Source organism: Marmota flaviventris, chromosome 19 (genome assembly GCF_047511675.1).
Source record: "Marmota flaviventris isolate mMarFla1 chromosome 19, mMarFla1.hap1, whole genome shotgun sequence".
NCBI classification, from domain to species: domain Eukaryota; kingdom Metazoa; phylum Chordata; class Mammalia; order Rodentia; family Sciuridae; genus Marmota; species Marmota flaviventris.
In genome coordinates, this window is record NC_092516.1 from 32,033,075 (window position 1) to 32,051,031 (window position 17,957).

The 17,957-nt window shown below is 45.4% G+C and overlaps 1 protein-coding gene across 1 annotated transcript in view; it reads right to left on the reverse strand.

The window, feature by feature from the left end:
* Positions 1-2,375: 2,375 nt before the first annotated feature.
* Myh16 (myosin heavy chain 16) overlaps positions 2,376-17,957 on the reverse strand; it is a 54,646-nt gene continuing 39,064 nt past the window's right edge. Inside the window, exons 30-42 of the mRNA XM_027953256.2 lie at positions 17,639-17,756; positions 15,732-15,859; positions 15,180-15,376; positions 14,062-14,194; positions 12,991-13,207; positions 10,882-11,018; positions 10,688-10,791; positions 8,113-8,305; positions 6,987-7,190; positions 5,757-5,882; positions 4,433-4,603; positions 3,630-3,830; positions 2,376-2,576 (exon numbers count right to left, since the gene is read on the reverse strand). Coding sequence (XP_027809057.1) covers positions 2,376-2,576; positions 3,630-3,830; positions 4,433-4,603; positions 5,757-5,882; positions 6,987-7,190; positions 8,113-8,305; positions 10,688-10,791; positions 10,882-11,018; positions 12,991-13,207; positions 14,062-14,194; positions 15,180-15,376; positions 15,732-15,859; positions 17,639-17,756 — 2,130 coding nt within the window. The remainder of the gene's footprint in view (positions 2,577-3,629; positions 3,831-4,432; positions 4,604-5,756; positions 5,883-6,986; positions 7,191-8,112; positions 8,306-10,687; positions 10,792-10,881; positions 11,019-12,990; positions 13,208-14,061; positions 14,195-15,179; positions 15,377-15,731; positions 15,860-17,638; positions 17,757-17,957) is intronic.

Here is a 17,957-nt window from a genome sequence, read left to right on the forward strand (position 1 = left end):
ATCCCACCCAAGTGAGAGCACAGCAGGAGTGATACCTATCAGATTAATGCCCTAAAAGGAGTTGGTTACATGTTAATTATAGGACTTATCCAAAAGATAGCCTCTGATTTCCTTAACTTTCTGAGCTATTATTTCAGAATTAGAAAATTAAGAAAAAAGATTCTGTGCCTTATTTTTGTTTCCTCCCTACCAAGTGGAAAGATAAGGCTAAGCTTGAATTCAGATGTCATCTGGGTTATCACTTTTTGGCTAAAAGCCAGAGGGTTGATCCTGAGAGATTGTGAACTGTAAGTATGATTCAACCAGATGTTTGAACATAAGGCCAAGTAAATATAACACAAGAATAAATAAAACTGATCCTTCACCAGGCAAAAAAAGGAGAGAAGGGCCTTCCAGACAGGAGACCCGCACACACAAAAGTGCAGAAGTGGGACTCTCACAAGGGAACAGCATGACTACAGCAGAGGGGCTCAGATGAGGGAGAGAGCTGGAGAGTGGCAGGAGCCGAAGCCAGCAGGGTAGGCAGGGATGAGACTGTGAAAGGCCCTGTTGGATGTAAGCAGAAGACCAGAAGTAATCCCCAGAATCCATGCAGGTTGATGTTTATGCTCCAAACACCATCTGTCTCCCCTGCCCCCCCCCCCCCCCCCCCCGCAACCTGAATCAAGCCCTTGATTTTGAGCTATTCTGGTTAATCCCAAGCAGAGGGCAACCTTATCAATATCCATAATAATTCAAATTAAAAACAAAGAATTTGCCTTTTCAGAACATGGGGTTTGCATGACCATGGGCAGTCAGACTTCTCTGAGTTGTGGGGATATTTATACCTACCTCATAGGGTAAATAAGATAGTGAGCAGCATTTGCCATGTCCCTGGCTCTTGTGTAAGTAGGAGAAACCTCTGTTCCCTGGCTCTGTTTCTGGAAGGGCAGATTCCAGCTATATCAGTGGTTCTTAGACTTGTTCACTTATCTGAGTCACATGGAGGACTTGCTATATATACTCCAGATGCTGGACCCAGCCCCAGAGATGCTGGTTCTGTAGGTCTGGAGCAAAGCCCAGTAGGTATCTCTAACAACTTTCTGGGTGACCTGGATGATGCTGGTCCAGGGGACCAAGTTTTTGGGAAACACTGCTCTAGAATAATGTCCTTTACTTCTCTCCTGATCTTTCCCTTGCATCTCTGCATGGAGAGAGGAGAGATTTAACCTATGCTTGGAAGGAGGAGGCAGGAAGACAGGGCGGAGCCCTATCTGCTCTCTGCCTTTGGATCCACCTGTCCTTGGCCTGTGAATTCTGAGGTGAAGTACAAGGATGCCTGTGTGAACACACAACAGAGCCTATTCTATGCTATAATTCTAGATTTATCATCTAGAATTATAGCATAGAATGGGCATTTGAATTTTATATTTTTGTTTCCTATATCTTTTTCTCAATTGTTTTTGAATTAAAGGGAGTAGGAAAGGGCTATTTTAAGTTGTCCTCTTGAAATCCCACCTCTACTCAGTGCTCAAGGAATGGTAGCTGCAACAGGGGTGATTATTTTCTTAATGTTAGAAACTGAAATTCATCCAGTCTCGATGGAATCCCCATGAAGAATGCTATGGTGGGGGATGTGAAAGAAGATTGCTAATTGTCCCTTGTGCTTATCAATATCCCCTGTGGCTCTCCAGTGAAAACAAGCATGTTGAGGGCTGGGGGTACAGCTCAGTGGTATAGTGCTTGCCTAGCATGTTCAAGACCCTGGATTCTATCCCCAGCATGTCAAAGAAAAAGATAAAAAAAATCAAGTGTGTTGGCTGGACATGGTGGCGCATGCCTGTAATCCTAGTGGCTTGGGAGGCTGAGGCAGGAGGATTTCGAGTCAAAGCTAGCCTCAGCAATGGCAAGGCGCTAAGCAACTCAGTGAGACCCTGTCTCTAAATAAAATGCAAAATAGGGCTGGGAATGTGGCTCAGTGGTCGAGTCCCCCTGAGTTCAATCCCCAGTAAACTCCCCACCCCTAAAAAAAAGAAGCAAATGTGTCCTGAGCACCTGTGTTCCAGGTCTAGGGTCAGTGGCATCACATGCAGAAGCTGCCTTCTACTCAGACAGCACCTTCCACTACCAGCACCTGTGACACAGGTGGACAGCACCCACTGGAAGGGTGTGAGAATCCAGAGGAGTGTTGCCACTGAGGCATGGGGGAAGCTGCAGGGTTCCTGTTGCAGGAGATAGGACCCAAGAGACTGCAAGCCTTAAAGCATAGGTAGCACCACTAGGTGGCACTCTGGTCACTACCAGGAGCAAAGCAGGTGCTGCGGAGGTGAGATTGGAACCTCGGCAGTGAGAGTGGCGTTCACACCTACCGGCTGTGGCCTCGGACTTGGAGGACCTTACTCCTCAGAAAGGGTTTTGGAGGAACCTGTCTTGGACACTTGGATGATCTCCACGGAGGTGATGCCCTTGCCGGCCACGCGGTGCCTGGTACGCAGCTTGTTGAGGGCAGTCTCCGCCATGCCAGCCCGCTCCTCTGCGTCATCCAGCTCGTGCACTGTCTTTCTGTATCGCGCCAAGGTCTGATTGGCCTGCTCCTCCTGTGATAAGAGCACGGTGTGTAAACCTGGCCTGTCCTGGTTGAGTGTGAATTTTTATTAGTTCTGCAGGGATGTCCAGGGGTCCAGTCATTACAGCAGACCTAGGTGGGGGCCATCCTTCACCTTGCCAGGGACAACCATTCGCAACACTTTTAGTTGATTATTTTTGCTTTGTCATCCATATTTTAAATGAAATGTGCTTCTGTGGCTGCTCTGTAATTGGTGGTTTTAGGCATCACCTGTGTCCCACCATGGAAGGTTAGCCCTTTTCCCACCCAATCACACATCTCCTTTCTCCTGGTCTTCTCACAGAGTTATAGTAATTTGGGAAATTACACAGTTACAACCATGGTTTGGGTCCCCATCCCCACCCCCCTCTCCAGGGTTAGAACCTGATTTGCTGTCAGTCTAGCTTTTATTGAGCCTTTCGGAAACAGCATTGGGTGCACATTTAGCTGATGGACTTAGTGTGGTGGCTCCAGACCCTAAAGCAAATGACATCAGAGTCACACTGTCCTGGAAGGGGAAGTGTGGGATGTGAGGTGTAGGGCTGAGACTTGAAACTGCCATTTGCTAACCAGTTGACTTTCACTAACATTAACATCAGTATTCTATTCTAGATCTGTTTCCTTGCCTATAAAATGGACTAAGAATCTTAATTTTCCTGTCTCAGCATCAGGAGGATCAAATGAGAGAAGGTCCTTGCTACGGTCCGACCAGGAGATAAAGAAAAGCCCTGCCAGAGCCACTGGAGTCAGTGGAAGCAGGACAGAGGTAGCCCAGACCCTCTCCAGATGGCACCTGCAGTTAATGGAAGTATTTGTGGGGGTTATTTTTTGCTTTTTATGTGTTTTTATCTTCAGCGTGCTGTATCTGTTCCCCTTCCCACACAATACTGACAAGGTGCCAAGGACACAAGCCTCATGAAAGTCATCTTTGAATGAATACTTGACCCTTTCCCAATGGTTGGTTCTAATGGAGGCAGATGATGACCTGGGCTGGGAAGTAAGTGTGAGGGCTGGAAGGTGGGGGGGGGGCCTGCTGAGTACTCACCGCCTCCTCGATCTGCCGCTTGTAGACCTTCAGCTTGTTCTGCAGCTTCTCCACTAGCTCCTGCATGCGCTGGTTGGTCTTGTGGTCCTCCTCCGTCTGGAAGACCAGCTCTTTGAGGCGGCGCTCATTCTTGCGCAGCGTCTTGACTGTCTCCACATGTCGTTTCTGCTCCCCGTCCAGCTCCGTCTCTAATTCCTTGATCTGAGGGAGGAAAAGAGCAGTGTGGTTGAGGGGACACAGGTTTTTGAACTTCGGAGCTCAGAGACATTAGATGGGCTTGTCATGGCTACAGTGACCACCTCTTGCCCAGAGGTGAGTGAATGAGGCCTGAATGGGAAAGCGAGGTGGGCTTTGCCTTTCATGGGCCATGCTATGGGTCACCAGTCACTGTCTCCCGGGGTCTCAAGTTTCCTCATCTGGGAAGTGGAAGAGTCAGGAAGTGGACAGGTCAACGAAACCTTCTGGGCCTTTCCAGTTCTGATGTTTCACAGGGTAAAGATGAAGGCCTTAGAAAAATCATTCGAGTACTAAGAGGGAGGAATAATGTTGGACACAGAGGCAGAGGAAGAATAGGAGGAACTGCTCTGCTCCAGGGCCAAGTGCATTCTGGGAAGAAACATGATGGGGCAGGGGATAGGAGAACTTTGAATAAATAAATTAGAACTGTTGTCTACACTTAATTTTAGTTCCTAGCACTTGCATAATCCAACACCTCATCAAACACGCAGCTTTTTTTTTTTTTTTTTTTTTTTTGCAATAGACGTGCGGACCTGCAGGGACAGAGGGCCCAGCATTGCCCTTACCCTGGCTTCCAGCTTCATGATGGTACGTTTCCCTCCCTTCAGAGCCAGCTGCTCAGCCTCCTCCATCTTGGCCTGCAGGTCTTTGATGGTGACCTCGTAATTCTTCTTGATTTTCTCCAGGTGCATGCAGTGGTCCTGCTCTTGCCGGAGTTCTTCTGCCATGCGCGCAGCCTGCAGGCAGAAAGGAAAAGAGCATGAGTTAGAGCTGGGGGCCACGTTTTTTTTTTTTTTTTTTTCTCCTTTCTCTCTGAGTGACTGGGGATGGAGCCCAGGGGTGCTTTACCACTGAGCTGCATCCCCAGTCCTCTGTTTTTTAAATTTTTGAGTCAGAGGATCTAAGTGGCTAAGGCTGGCCTCCAACTTGCAATCATCCTGCCTCGGACTCCTGAATTGCAGGGATTACAGGCATATGCCACTGTGCCCAGCTGCCACTCAGGGTCTTAAGGGCCTTTGAGAGATGAGGGAAGTTGTCTGCTGGTCTCTGAGGAACCAAGTGGTAGACAACAGGCTCTTTGCTGATGTGTTGATGAGTTTGGGGGAGAGGGGTCCCCCATGTTTCCATGTGCCCCTGAGTGAGAAGAGGGAGGCAGCTCATACACGCACGGCCAGGCTTCCTCCCTCCTGCTAGCTGGGAGCATTCAAGCAAAACCCTTTGCTGTCACCCTAGAAGGGGGCATAGCATTTAGAGCTGGAAGACCTAGGACTGAGTCCAGTCCCTGTGTGGCCTTCAGCAAGTTGCATATCTGCTCTCAGCCCCCTTGTTCTTGCATTAATTCCACCAGTTTTCATGGAGGCCTACACAGTGACTAACAATGTTCTTGAGCTCTAGAAATTTCCATCAAGTGGGAGGAACCTGACACTAAAGATCTGTATTCCTCCATCTTCAACGTGGAAATAAACAGAAACTATCACTTAAGGTTGGTGTGAGTACCCAAAGGGATGTTGGGGTAAAAATACTTGGTGGTACATACTGCCAATATCCACCTCTGAGACCTTTTGCCTTGAGTCTGGTTTGACATTCCACCTGCCTCCAGCCCACTTGCCAAGAAGCCTGCCCAGATGAGCCTACTTCAGTGGCTCCTTTGATGGAGTCTTCTGAACTCACACTGTAACCTTTCACAAGATCTTGAGTAGTTTGTAATTCCACCTTACTCTCCTGTGTTTGACTTTTTAGAAAAGCCCTGGGCTCCTCCAGAGCAGGGCCCTGTCCCCACTGCAGACTCCATGAATAAATCTACTCTGGTCCTTCCAGTGCAGTGTGGCATAGTCCTCAGCAGGTGCCAGGCCCTGGGCACCACTAGCTGCTAGCAACACCAGCACTTACGTCTGTCATGGCTTTCTTGGCCCTCTCGTCAGCAGAGCGGAACTCGCTGATGAGCTCCTCATGCTCGTTGGAGATGCGCTGGACATCTGACTCCAGCTTGCGCTTTACCACGAGGAGGCTTTGGTTCTGGAGGAGGAAACAGAGTCACTGCCATGAAACAGGGGTCTGCATAGCCCTTCCTGTGTTCAGGAAAGAAAATGGCCCTCTCCCAGAAGTACTGGCCAGAATCCCCAGCAGGAAATGGTCCTGGGCTCTCTGCATGAGTGAGGGTCTCCCTTTAATTTTTCTCTGGGTTTTGAAATAGAATTTGTATCAAATGCACTTCTACCTGTGTGGATAAATCCCTTAGATCTCTGTGTCTTCTTATCCCTAAAATGGCATTGTAACCCTCATATGTCTCACCCAGATTTACTCTTTTGGTAATTCACAAGAGATGATGTAAATAAGGAATTAGCTGTTCTGATAAAGGAGTGCACTGTGAGCAGAAGCAGTATAAGTGTTGTCACTGGCAGCAGGTGGGGGTCCTAGATGCTGACTATGGGCCATCATTTCTCATTTTAAAAATGAATGTCACAGGGTTGGGGTTGTGGCTCAGTGGTAGAACGCTCGCCTAGCATGTGCCAGGCCCTGAGTTTGATCCTCAGCACCACATAAAAATAAATAAATAAAATAAAGGTATTGTGTCCAACTACAAGGAAAAAATAAATATTAAAAAAAACGAATGTCAGGGGAAATAGCTCAGTGGTAGAGCACTTGCCTAGCATGTGTGAGGCTCTGGGTTCAATCCCCAACACCACAAAGAATGTAAGACTACAGAATACTCTAGGTCCTTTCCACTTCAAAGTTCAATTCTCAGCTATGCTGTGGGGAATAGCAGTCCTCAAAATTATGGGGAGCTTCTAGAAGTTCAGATTTCTGGGGTAAGACATCTCCAGGGCAGAGCCTAGGAATCTATCTTTGAAAAGCACTTTATAATTAATACTACTATACTGTATACCTAAAAATCATTAAGATGATACATTTTATGTTGGGGATTTTTTTACCACAACTTTTTAAAAAAGCCCAGCAAATGAATTCTGAGGATTTGCCAAGTGGGGACATTGCCTGCCTCTGAGTTTTGCAGAAGCCCCTGTGGTTTGCACCCCCTCCTGGTCTCACCCCAGCACCCACCTTTTCCCATGCCCAAGTGAGTGAGTCCGAGCGGCACCAACCCAGGAGATGCTGTCCTACCTGGATGTTGACCTCGTTGTGCCGCTCGGTGATCTCCACCACCTCCTGCTCCAGCAGCTTGCGAGAGCGCTCACTGCCCTCCAGGCTCGAGCGCACCTCCTCCAGCTCCGTCTGCAGCAGGCTCAGGCGCCGCTCCTGCAGGTTGTACTGCTCCCGCAGCTCCTCGTGTTGCCGGGCATCTTCGTCCATCTGGACCTGTAGGTCCTGGAGGGCCAAAGGACCCAGCCTGAGCCTCCTCTGGCTCTGCTATGAGCTGGGGCTGGACCACGAGGGCACCATCACATTTGAGAACCAGGTTAGGCAGAAAGCTGGGGCAGGGACTGAAGGTGAGGCCACAGGGAGAGAGTGAGATACAGGTATCTCAGGAAGTTCACAGTGTGGTCCAGAGACTTGTCCATCAAAAGGACAATGTAAGTTCGGGGCATTCCTATGGCAGAGCACCTGATGTTTCCGGGAAGGCCCTCTCAAGGCAGCCTTCTCTGACAACCTTGGAAAATTACACTCTGACTGGCTAATTTTGGCTCCCTTCCTCTGCCCTCTTCTTTCTCCAAGGCACTTATTGCCATTTTTAAATGCTATAGTTTTATTTATTTATTGTTTATTGTCTATCTGCAGGGATGATTTCTTTCTTGTCTACTCTTCTACCTCTCATACCTAAAATAGTGCCTGGGTGGGCAGGTACCCAGTAACAAGTGCTGGATACATAGGTCCAGCTCCGTATGCTTTAACGACTAGCTCTCATGATGGAGGGTGATAAAAGGGCCTTCAGCTCTATTTGTGTTTCTTTCCTAAGGTGAGTGGTGGTCATTTGGGTGTTCATTATTCCTTATTTTTTCTATAATTGAAATTGTTTATAGTAAGTCAAAAATGATTTTTAAAATTCAGACAGTCCCAACTTTATGTTTCCCTCCTTTCCTCCCACTTTCCAGTTGTCCAGAATATGAATTTTGGTGGAGAAGGGCTCCTGTTGGAGAAACAGTTCCCAAGTCTCCTGCTCCCTAGACTGCATGCTCACTCTCATGCCTTTATCCTTGCTGAAGACACATGAAGCTAGCTCCCTGAAGGCTTCAATCTTGACCAATGATGCTTGCTTTGGGATTAATCCCTCGTCGTTCAGATTGCTTACCTTGATTTGCTGTTGCAGTCTTTTCAGTGTCTTTACGAGTTCACTATTGTTCTTGTTAGCATGGTCTAGCTGGATTTCCATCTCATTCAGGTCTGTTTCCATCTTCTTCTTGAGCCGAAGTGCCTCTGCCCGGCCCTTGGCCTCTGCCTCCAGGCTGGCCTGCAAGGACTCGATGGCCCGTTGGTGGTTCTTCCTGTAAGTACAAGAAGAGAAGAAGACCTTGGCATAATGTGCCCACTGCTCAGTCTGTGCCAAACCTCCCTAGATAAACTGTCTCTGAACATAAGGATGGATATGTCCACCATGTTGTGAGATTAAACAAAACCTTAACACATTTAAATGGGGGAGTACAATGCTTTGGGGAAAGGAAGGGAGGGTCATATTTTCTAACATTTACTATGTGTCTTGTGTGATCTCAATTCATTTACCATGCAAACTAGACCTTCAGGGAAACCCAGGCTCCAAGATAGTAAAAGTATGTTAAAGTCCACCCATTTCCCCCTCAATAGAATCATGATTCAAATCCAGAGGCTAAAGTCCTTGGTTTTTCCATTAGAAGATGTGGGCTTTGGCCAAACAGTCAGGTTTGCATCTTTCTTTACAAACAATAGTCATGGGGCAAGGAAGTGGCTCAGTGGTTGTACACTTACCCAGCATGTGTGCGTGTGTATGTGTGTTCAATCCCCAGTATCCCACATATACATGCACACCAAAACTATTAATTGGTGGTATTTAATGTGTATAACCAATAAATATTTTTATTGTAATCAACTCAAATATTTCTATAAAACCTTCATATAAGTCTCATTAATCTCCTTTTATAGGAGGAGATCAGAGGAAGTAATTGAGGTGTTTAATAAATACATGTTGAATCACAGCAAGTAAGTGGTTAGAATGTAAAGATTCTATCACCTCCCTTTTTAGATCCCCAACCTGTGGGCTTTCAGTTTCCAGATATTGGACACAATATCAAGATATTTGCAAAAGTGAATAAAATAGTGAGTTAAAAAAAATAAATACAGAAAAAACTACAAAATATTGTTGAAAAAATTAAATAATTGGAAAGATATATATGTTCACGGATCAAAAGACTTACTATTGTTATGAGGCAATAAAGTTATAGGGCTCATAATTTCTAATTTCAAAGCTTATTACAAAATAATAATAAGACAGTACAGTCCTGTTATAAGGATAAACATATACACAAGTGGAATAGAATTTAAAATCTAGAAGTAAACTCACACTTATGGTCAATTCTTTTTCAAGAAGGATTCCAAGACCATTCAATGGTGAGAGAAGTCTTTTAAAAAATGGTGGTGGCATAACTGGACATCCACATGTAAGGAATGAAGTTGGATCCCTACCTCACACCATATTAAAAAATGAATTCAAGATGGATCAAAGACTTAATTATAAAACCTAAAACTAAAAGACTCTTTAGAGGAAGATATAGGCATAAATCTTTGTGACTGAATTAGGCAATGGGTCTTTAAATATAACCCTTAAAGCACAAGTGACCAAAGAAAAAAATAGATTACTAGAGCTTTTTCAAAGTACAAAAACTTCAAAAAAAACCACTTTCAAGAAAGTGAAAAGATAAGTTGGGCATGGTGGTACACACCTATAATCCCAGTGACCTGAGAGATGAAGGCAGGAAGATCACAAATTCAAAAACAGCTGGAAACTTAGTGAGACCTTATCTCAAGAAAAAAAAAAAAAAAAAAAAACTTTGAAAGGGTGGGGGATGTACCTCAATGGTAAAGTGCCTCTGAATTCAATACCCAGTAATAGGAAAAAAAAAAAAGTGAAAATATAACCCATGGATTGTAAGAAAATATTTATAAATACATATTTGGTAGAGTCTAGTATCCCAAAGACACAAAGAACTCTTTTCTTTTTCTTTTTTCTTTTTGGCAGTGCTGGGGATTGAACCCACAGCCTTGTACATGCTAGGCAAGTACTCTACCAACTGAACTATATACCCATCCCTGATACAAAGAACTCTTAAAAACTCAACAATAAAAGTACAAATAACCCAATTTTTATTTTATTTATTTATTTTTAAATTTTTGGTTCTGAGAATTGAAGCCAGTGGTACTTTGCCACTGAGCTACATCCCAAACCCTTTAAAAACTTTTTTTTTTTTTTTAATTTTAAGACAGGGTCTTAATAAGTGTCCCAAACTGACCTTGAACTTTGGATCCTCCTGCCTAGGCCTCCCAAGTTGCTAGCATTATGGGTGTTAACCACTGTGCCTGACTCAAATAAACCAATTTTCAAAATGGGAAAAAATTAGACATTTATCCCCCAAAAGTTATATAAATGGCTAGTAAGCACACAACAGATATGCAGCATTATTAGCCCTTGTAGCTAAGCTAGTTTGTTCTTAAAGTGTTTGTAAACCAGACAGGGCCACCAGTGTAGGGTACCACCATTACTCCCATTTAACAAATGAGGAAACTGAGGTTCACCTAAACTGACCAAGGTCACATTAATAGATGGCAGAGACCCAGATTTTCAGACTTCACTCAGCACCCTGCTTAAAGTCAGCTTCCCACCCAATCAGATCCCATACCTTGTAGCTTCAAATTCCTCTTCTTTCTCATGGATTCGCCGGTCTATGTCAGCTTTAACCTGAGCCAGTTCCAGCTGAATCCGAATCACTTTGCTCTCTTCAACCTACCAGGAATATAACCATCAGTCTTCCTGGCCAAGAAGGTGTGCAGTCCCTGGCCAAGGGTCCAGCTCCAAGTGATACCACATGGTTACCTCCAGGGAAGACTCAGCTTCTTCCAGGGCCACCTGAAGTTCTTCCTTCTCAATCTCCAGTTTTTTCTTCAACTTCTGTAACTCATGCACACTCCGCCCTCCTTCACCCAGCTGATCAATGAGCTCCTTTATCTCCTCTGAGAAAAGAATATTCATGTGAATGAGGTAAACAAAGATCATTAGAATCCAGGGTCCTGGCATCACATAGGTGAGAAGCAGATAATCCTAGCATCTTGGAATCAAAGAAAGAGCAATTTTCTTCACATCACAGACTCATGGAATATCAGGGTTTGGACACTGTAGAACACTGGATTCAAGCTCTTCGTTTTACAGATGAGGAGCCAAGGCCCAGGGGACTCCCCCTGCTAAGGCCTATTAGTCCTACACACTAGGTCTTCCTTTCTCAGAGTCCTACCTGGTGCTCAAAACCAACTTACAAAAAACCCACTGGGGAGTACTAGAGCCTTTTCCCATCTCCTCCCCTCAGTCGCCTACCCAGAGGAACTCCTGGGAACACACTGCACCTTGGGGCAGGTAAAGATCTAGGCCTATGACCAAAGATGTTCAAGAAATACAACTGTCTTGACTCATCCACAACTCAACTTCTAGATGATGTCTCCTGGAGTACAGAGAAAGCTCTCTTAATCCAAGATTGGGGTTCTACGTTCCAGGTGGCTTTTGGAGAGGATGTCATCTAAGTCTCAGTTGTTGCAGTCCACCTGGGCTGGCATTAATGACAAGTCCGTGGCTCACATAGTCCTGTGTTATATCTCTGGATGCCATGGCTGTCCCCTGAACATCACTGCACTGCCATGGGACCGTGAGGAGTTGTGTGCTGCGTCACAACCTCTCGACCCCAGCAGGCTGCTCAGCCATTCTCTTCCCTGGCTGCCACCAGGCTGGGACTACTTCTCAAGATATGGTCGCACATGGGCTTCATCTGCCAGTGAGGTACATATTTCTCTGCTCTTAACCCCCAGGTTACCAGGGAGCTTCATCATCTGTATGTGAGTAAGGGGGGCCTGGATCTATTGGCTGAACCAGTGCTTGACCATCACCCCACTCCTATTGATTTTGCTCTCCTATCCCAGGCTGCCTTTATTTGGTTCAGCTCCCTAATCCTTACCTCATGTATTTATGATCAAGTCCTTTACTTTTGAGGTTAAGACAATGGAGCCCTTCCAGCTCAAACACATGATTCTCAAGATTCTCTTCTCTAAGCAGAGAGATCTCCTGAGAGGGACTCATAGCACCTTGGGCAGGTTTGGGGACCATTGACATCATCTGCCTTTACCCTCCATTGTAGTGACCCTTTATCACATGCAATTAAGATACAACTCAAGGAAGAAAGCAGATTAGGGAACCCAAAATTAATCAAGAAATCCTGCAACGACCAAGATTTGTTTTTTGTTGTTCCCTAGAACGAGGGGCCTAAAAGCAGTTCTTTAATATAAAGAGTGACGTCTCTTGCACAATTGGGTTTGTTAGAAATGTGTGCCTATGACACACACACAAATAATGACTCAGTCAAATCTTTATATGTCAAAATGATTTGCAAAAGACAGCCAACATTTTAAAAGCAATATCTAATGGAATGGAATTCTAGCCTGAGGGTCCTATATTTCATAAATGTATATGAAGCTGGGGTTGTAGTTCAGTGGTAGAGTATTTGCCTAGCATATGCAAGACCTTGGGTTTGACTCCCAGCACATGTTCTCTCTCTCTCACACACACACGTATGTATGTTTACATATGATACATGTAAGGGCTCAAAACATAAAATCTTTTGAGCTCTTATTTGTGTCAGCTGCTCTTTGGAGTTAAGAATTCATACATTTATTTTATTCTATAGTGACAACCTCACAATGAAGTAGTATTATCTATTTATTTTATTAATGAGGAAACCAAGGCACAGAAAGCTTACGTGATTCTCCTAAAGTTACATTCTCAAGTGCCTCTAGAAGGTATTTGCTAGCCAATCAACAAACACTTATTAGGCACCTACAATGTGCCAGACCTATGTTCAAGCCGGTGATGTACACAGGAGGAAGGGGCTCTGGCTGTCCCCATCCCTGCAGGCCCACCCGCTCTGCCCACCCTCAGACTTACCCTGCAGGGTCTTATTCTCTTTCTTCACTGACTCAAGGTGCTCCAGGGACTCCTCATAGGCGGTCTTGATCTTGAAGCTCTCTGTCATGTACATGCGGCACTCCTTCTGTGAGCTGTCCACCTCCACCTGCAGCTCCTCACACTTTTGCTGCCACTCGGCCAGCATCTTGTCAAACACTCGCTGCTTCTTGTCCAGGGCAGCTGCTGCAGCATTGGCCTGGGGCAAGGTGGAGATGGTTTAGGATTTTTCTCTGGAGCCTCTCATGTGGATGTGAGCTTCCTAGTAGCTACTGGAAATGGCCACATTTTCTGAACCAATTGCACGTGGTCCAGCTGGCATGATTCAAGGTCCTTTTTAGACCAAGATCAGGGAGGTGTGTGCTAATGGAAATCTAATTTAATTCAGCTCAAGACAGCATATCAGCATGAACCAAGAATGCAAAATGAAATAGTTAGCTACACAAGGTGTGCAGCATATGGTTTGCATAAGAAGGAAGAAGAAAGGGGTATTATGTAACCTTGGGGACAAATCTGACCTTTCTCTTGGACCTATCTATCTAATACAGTCAGTCCTCCTTACCTTTGAGTTCTGTGTCTGCAGATTCAACCTATCATGAATCAAAAATATTTGAAAAAAAAATTGCACCTGTACTAGACACTTTTTTTGTCATTATTCCCTAAAACAATATAACAACTATTTACATAGCATTTGCATTGCATCCGTTATGATAAGTAATCTAGAGAGGATGTGCAAATGCTATGTCATTTTAAGTAATGTATTTGAGTACCCACAGATTTGGGTATCCTCTGAGGTCCTGGAACCAAGCCCCTGCAGAAACTGAGGGAAAATGCTGTGGCTTATTGAGTGTTAGGACCTCAGGTCTCAGTTTATAAACAGGTACTCCAACAGGAGCTGTGTCCAGTGCACTACTGAAGACAGGATCTGTGTTCCACCCTCTTAGGCCATGAGTTTCTTCCCGATATCCCCAGACATGTGGCAGTCTTGCCCCAATACTGCTATGGGCCACCTGCCCCGTAAACACGCAGCCTTTGAGCGTTTGACCCTCTAACCTTCTCCAAATCAATGGTGAGGTCCTCGACTTCTGCCTGGAGTCTCTGTTTATTTTTCTCAAGGGAGGCAGCCCGGGCCTGGGCAGCTTCAGCTGCCTCTTCTGCTTCCTGGAGCCTGGCAGCCAGCTTTCTCCTGTGGATGAGGGACAGAGGTGTCATCAAGGAAACCTAGGAGCCCACAGGCATGGCCTCACATTGTTGGGGGCAGGGTTGTATGGCACTGAGTTCTGGTGTCAATGTGGGAAGAGATGCAGATGCGGAGGAGTGTTTAGAGGAGAGCGGTCACTGTCCATTCACTTCTTCATTCAACAGATATTTTTTTTGCCCCTATTTTGTTCTGAGAATATGCAATCCAGACCAAGATCCCTGCCCTCATGAAACTTGCAATGTTATATCACACGTAGAACTTGAGTGCTATAGAGAGGAATAAAGCAGGAAAGGGGACAGATAGAAGGTGAGGGGTGACTACGATTTTTAAATGAGATGTCAGGAGAGGCTCTTTGGGAAGAGGATAGAGGAGCAAAGACCTCAAGAAAGGGAGCTGGGACCCTGGGAGTTCCTGGGGAGAGGGTTTCAGGCAGAGATGGATGCTTAGGTATTGAGATTTGGTTTAGCCCAGGCTGTTAAGCATGGTATCCACTTCTCTACTTAGTAAATAAGGAAGAAAATTCAAAGGAATTGAGAACATTTGCTACCAAGCTGGTGAGCCCACAGAGGGGAAACCTTTGCCACTGAGTGTCCTTCCAACATCAGCCCAGCCCACTGCATGGGAGCGTGCATTTAGCAAGACCCGAGATGCTTGAGCAGATTGAGCAGATGCTTGAGTCCTGCCTGAAACTAGAGCCCTGGTTCCTGAAGCCCCTGCAGGCAACCTGGATGCATCAAAGCAGAGAACACAGGTAGATAGTCCTGATTACAGGTGAACCCTGAGGACTGGCAATGCATGCAGCAGATAGCCCACTGAGAGCATAGATGGGTTCCTTTGTCCAGACACTGTCCTCCCTTTCCAGGAGCCCATGGACTTCCTTCTCCTGGGCTTGGCACTGTCCTCAGCAGTGACAGGCCATGAGCCACCACACCCAGCCCTCCTGGCTCTCCCATCCCAGGCTGATGCTCACTTGGTCTCCTCCAGCTCCTCAGTTCTCTGGATGGCATCAGTTTCATATTTGGTCCTCCAGGTGGTCACCTCAGTGTTGAGTTTGGACACGAGGCGCTGCAGCTCCGACTTGCCTCCCTGCTCTTCCTCCAGCTGCTCCTTTAGCAGGTCCAGGTCGTGCTTAGTGTTGGCCAGACTCACTACAGCTGTGCTGCGAGACTGTGGGGATGATGCGGGGATGAGCCTGTCACTGCCCCTGGGGGGCCAGTATAGGCTCCAGGACCGTCACTTAGCTCTACATAACATTGCATTAACAGTGACTGCAGAGAGAGGGCGGGAAAGACACATGATCCCACAGCAAAAGCCACCAGGGCTTTATTTTCCTTCTTCTAATTATTGTCCCCGAGGATATGTAATCTCATTTAGTTGTACACATCACATATTATAGTTTTGTAGTTAAATTTTTCACTTGCTATTGTGTAAAATGTTCTTTGTGTTCCTTCTGCATCTTCATAACCTATAACTTTCTTTAAGGAAGTAGTTCTGTCACTACTAACCCAACCCCTCAACAAACCTTTGACTCTTCATCCAGCTGTCTCTTGTAATCATCCACTTGGGATGTCAGAGATGTTTTTATCCGTAGGATTTGATTGAGTCGGCTCTGCGATTCTTCATATTCTCTGCTCAGTTCACTATTTTCCGCTGGGTGAGAAAGGAATGGGAGAAATAATGAATGAAAAACTGGTAAACTTGTTCCTCAACCAGATCTGAAGTCTCCTAAGGCATTGCTGCTCAAGTGCCCAACAAACATGGTAGCTTGGCCAACTGAACCAGAATGGGGAGCACAGAGAAGCACCATGCCAGTCGCCCAGGGTGAGTCCAGGAGGGCAGAAGGGCCCAGGGGTTGCCAATATCTAAGGGACTAGTCCCCAGGTCTGTCTGATAGGAGATACAGCAAAGGAATTTGGTGAAAAAAGCAAGACAGAGTATTTAGTTTTTACCATGTACTCATCACTGTCCTATAACCTACTCTCCCATCATTTGTGGAATGACTACGGAGCCAGAGACCAAGAAGTTCATGAGATAAAGAGAAGTATTTCTAGTTCTATTCTGTAACTCACTTCATCTCACTTTTCTTATTAATCAAATGGAAGTATTTATTTTGAAAAGTATCCAGGTTGGATATGGTGATGCACACTTGGAATCTCAGTGAGTTGAGAGGCTGAGGCAGGAGGATTATAAGTGTAAGGCCAACCTGGTCAACTTAGGGACACCCTGTCTCAGAATTCAATAAAAAAGGGCTGGTGATGTAGATCAGTGGTTGAGTGCTTGCCTAGCCTGTGTGAGGCCCTGGGTTCAATCCCCGGGACTATATAAAAAATATTCAGAATTCAGGAAATAAGGTCAAAGAAGACCTTCAAGTTCTCTTGATGTCCCACTGGAGCACAATTTAACAAGCCCACTGAGGGGGACTTAATGTTTTGTCTTGGCAGTACTGGGGATTGAACTCAGGGTCTCATACATGCTAGGAAAATGTTCTCCCACATTCCCAGCCCTCCTTTTTTTGTTTTGACTTTGAGACAAGGTCTTGTGAAGTTGCCTGGGTTGGCCTCAAACTTGCTATCCTCCTGCATCAGCCTCCTGACTCACTGGGATTACAGACATGCACCCCCACACCCAGTCCCAGCTCTTTTAAAAATTTTATTTTGAGACAGGGTTTTGCTGAGTTGCCCAGGCTGGCCTTGAACTTGCAATCCTCCTAGCTGAGATTACAGGTGTATGCCATGGCATTGGGCAGAAGGATTTAGTTCTTCAAGGAAATTCACCTTCATTTGACTGTTTAACCCCGATTAGAACGCAGCCTCTGCAAAGTTAGATGTTAATTTGTATATTGATAAACTGAAAATCATTTTTGTCATAGAGATGCAAAGGATTTCTTCTGATAGAGAAGAAAACAAAACTAAACAATCCCAGAGGCCTATAGTATTATTATCCTATAGGACATTAACCTTTTTACATCTAATTTAGCAAATTTATTTTAGCATCTCTTTCCCAGTTGGCGACATAAATCTCTGCTCTTCAAAGTGGCATTTTTCTGATTTTTTCAATAATGAGTTAAATAAATCCTTGACACGTGTTCACTTTATACTAGTATGTGGACCCTGTTTTAAGTGTTTGAGAATTGTATTTCATCAATATTAATGTCCCTCTTGCTGCTGTCACTGGGTAAGTGAAAGAGCAGATAGGAAAAGTCTTTAAATAGTGTCCCCTGGTTTACACTGTAAAGATGTTACTTGGAATACTCAGCAGATAGGAACGAAATCTCCTGTCTCATCATACACAAGGGGATTGGATATGAATTTTCCAAAGCCAAGAAGGCTCTGGGGAGAAGACCGGGCATTCTTCTTTCTGTCCTCTTGAGGATCCCAATTTCTTTCCATGCACAGCTCCTTTGGGAGCTGCAGGGAAAAGCATGCTCACCTTGGAGGCGGGTCCTAATGGCATTTATTTCTGCCTGGTTCCTCTCTAGCTCGGCCACCTTGGCGTTGGCTTCTGATAAGCTGTCTTCCAGCTTTCGGACATGGGCTTCGGCGTTCAGCTGCTCAGAAAGAATGAACTCAGTGGAGAAGAGCCCCCTGCTTCCCCCTGAACTTTTGCCCTCTGTCATGTTTCTCCTGCATGGCCTCCTAGGCCACCTGCCTGATACTCAAAGAATGTCCTATTTCTATCAAATGGGGATAGAAAATTGCCATTTTCTACCAACCTAAACCCAGAGCCCTTTGGGTAGGCACACAGCCAT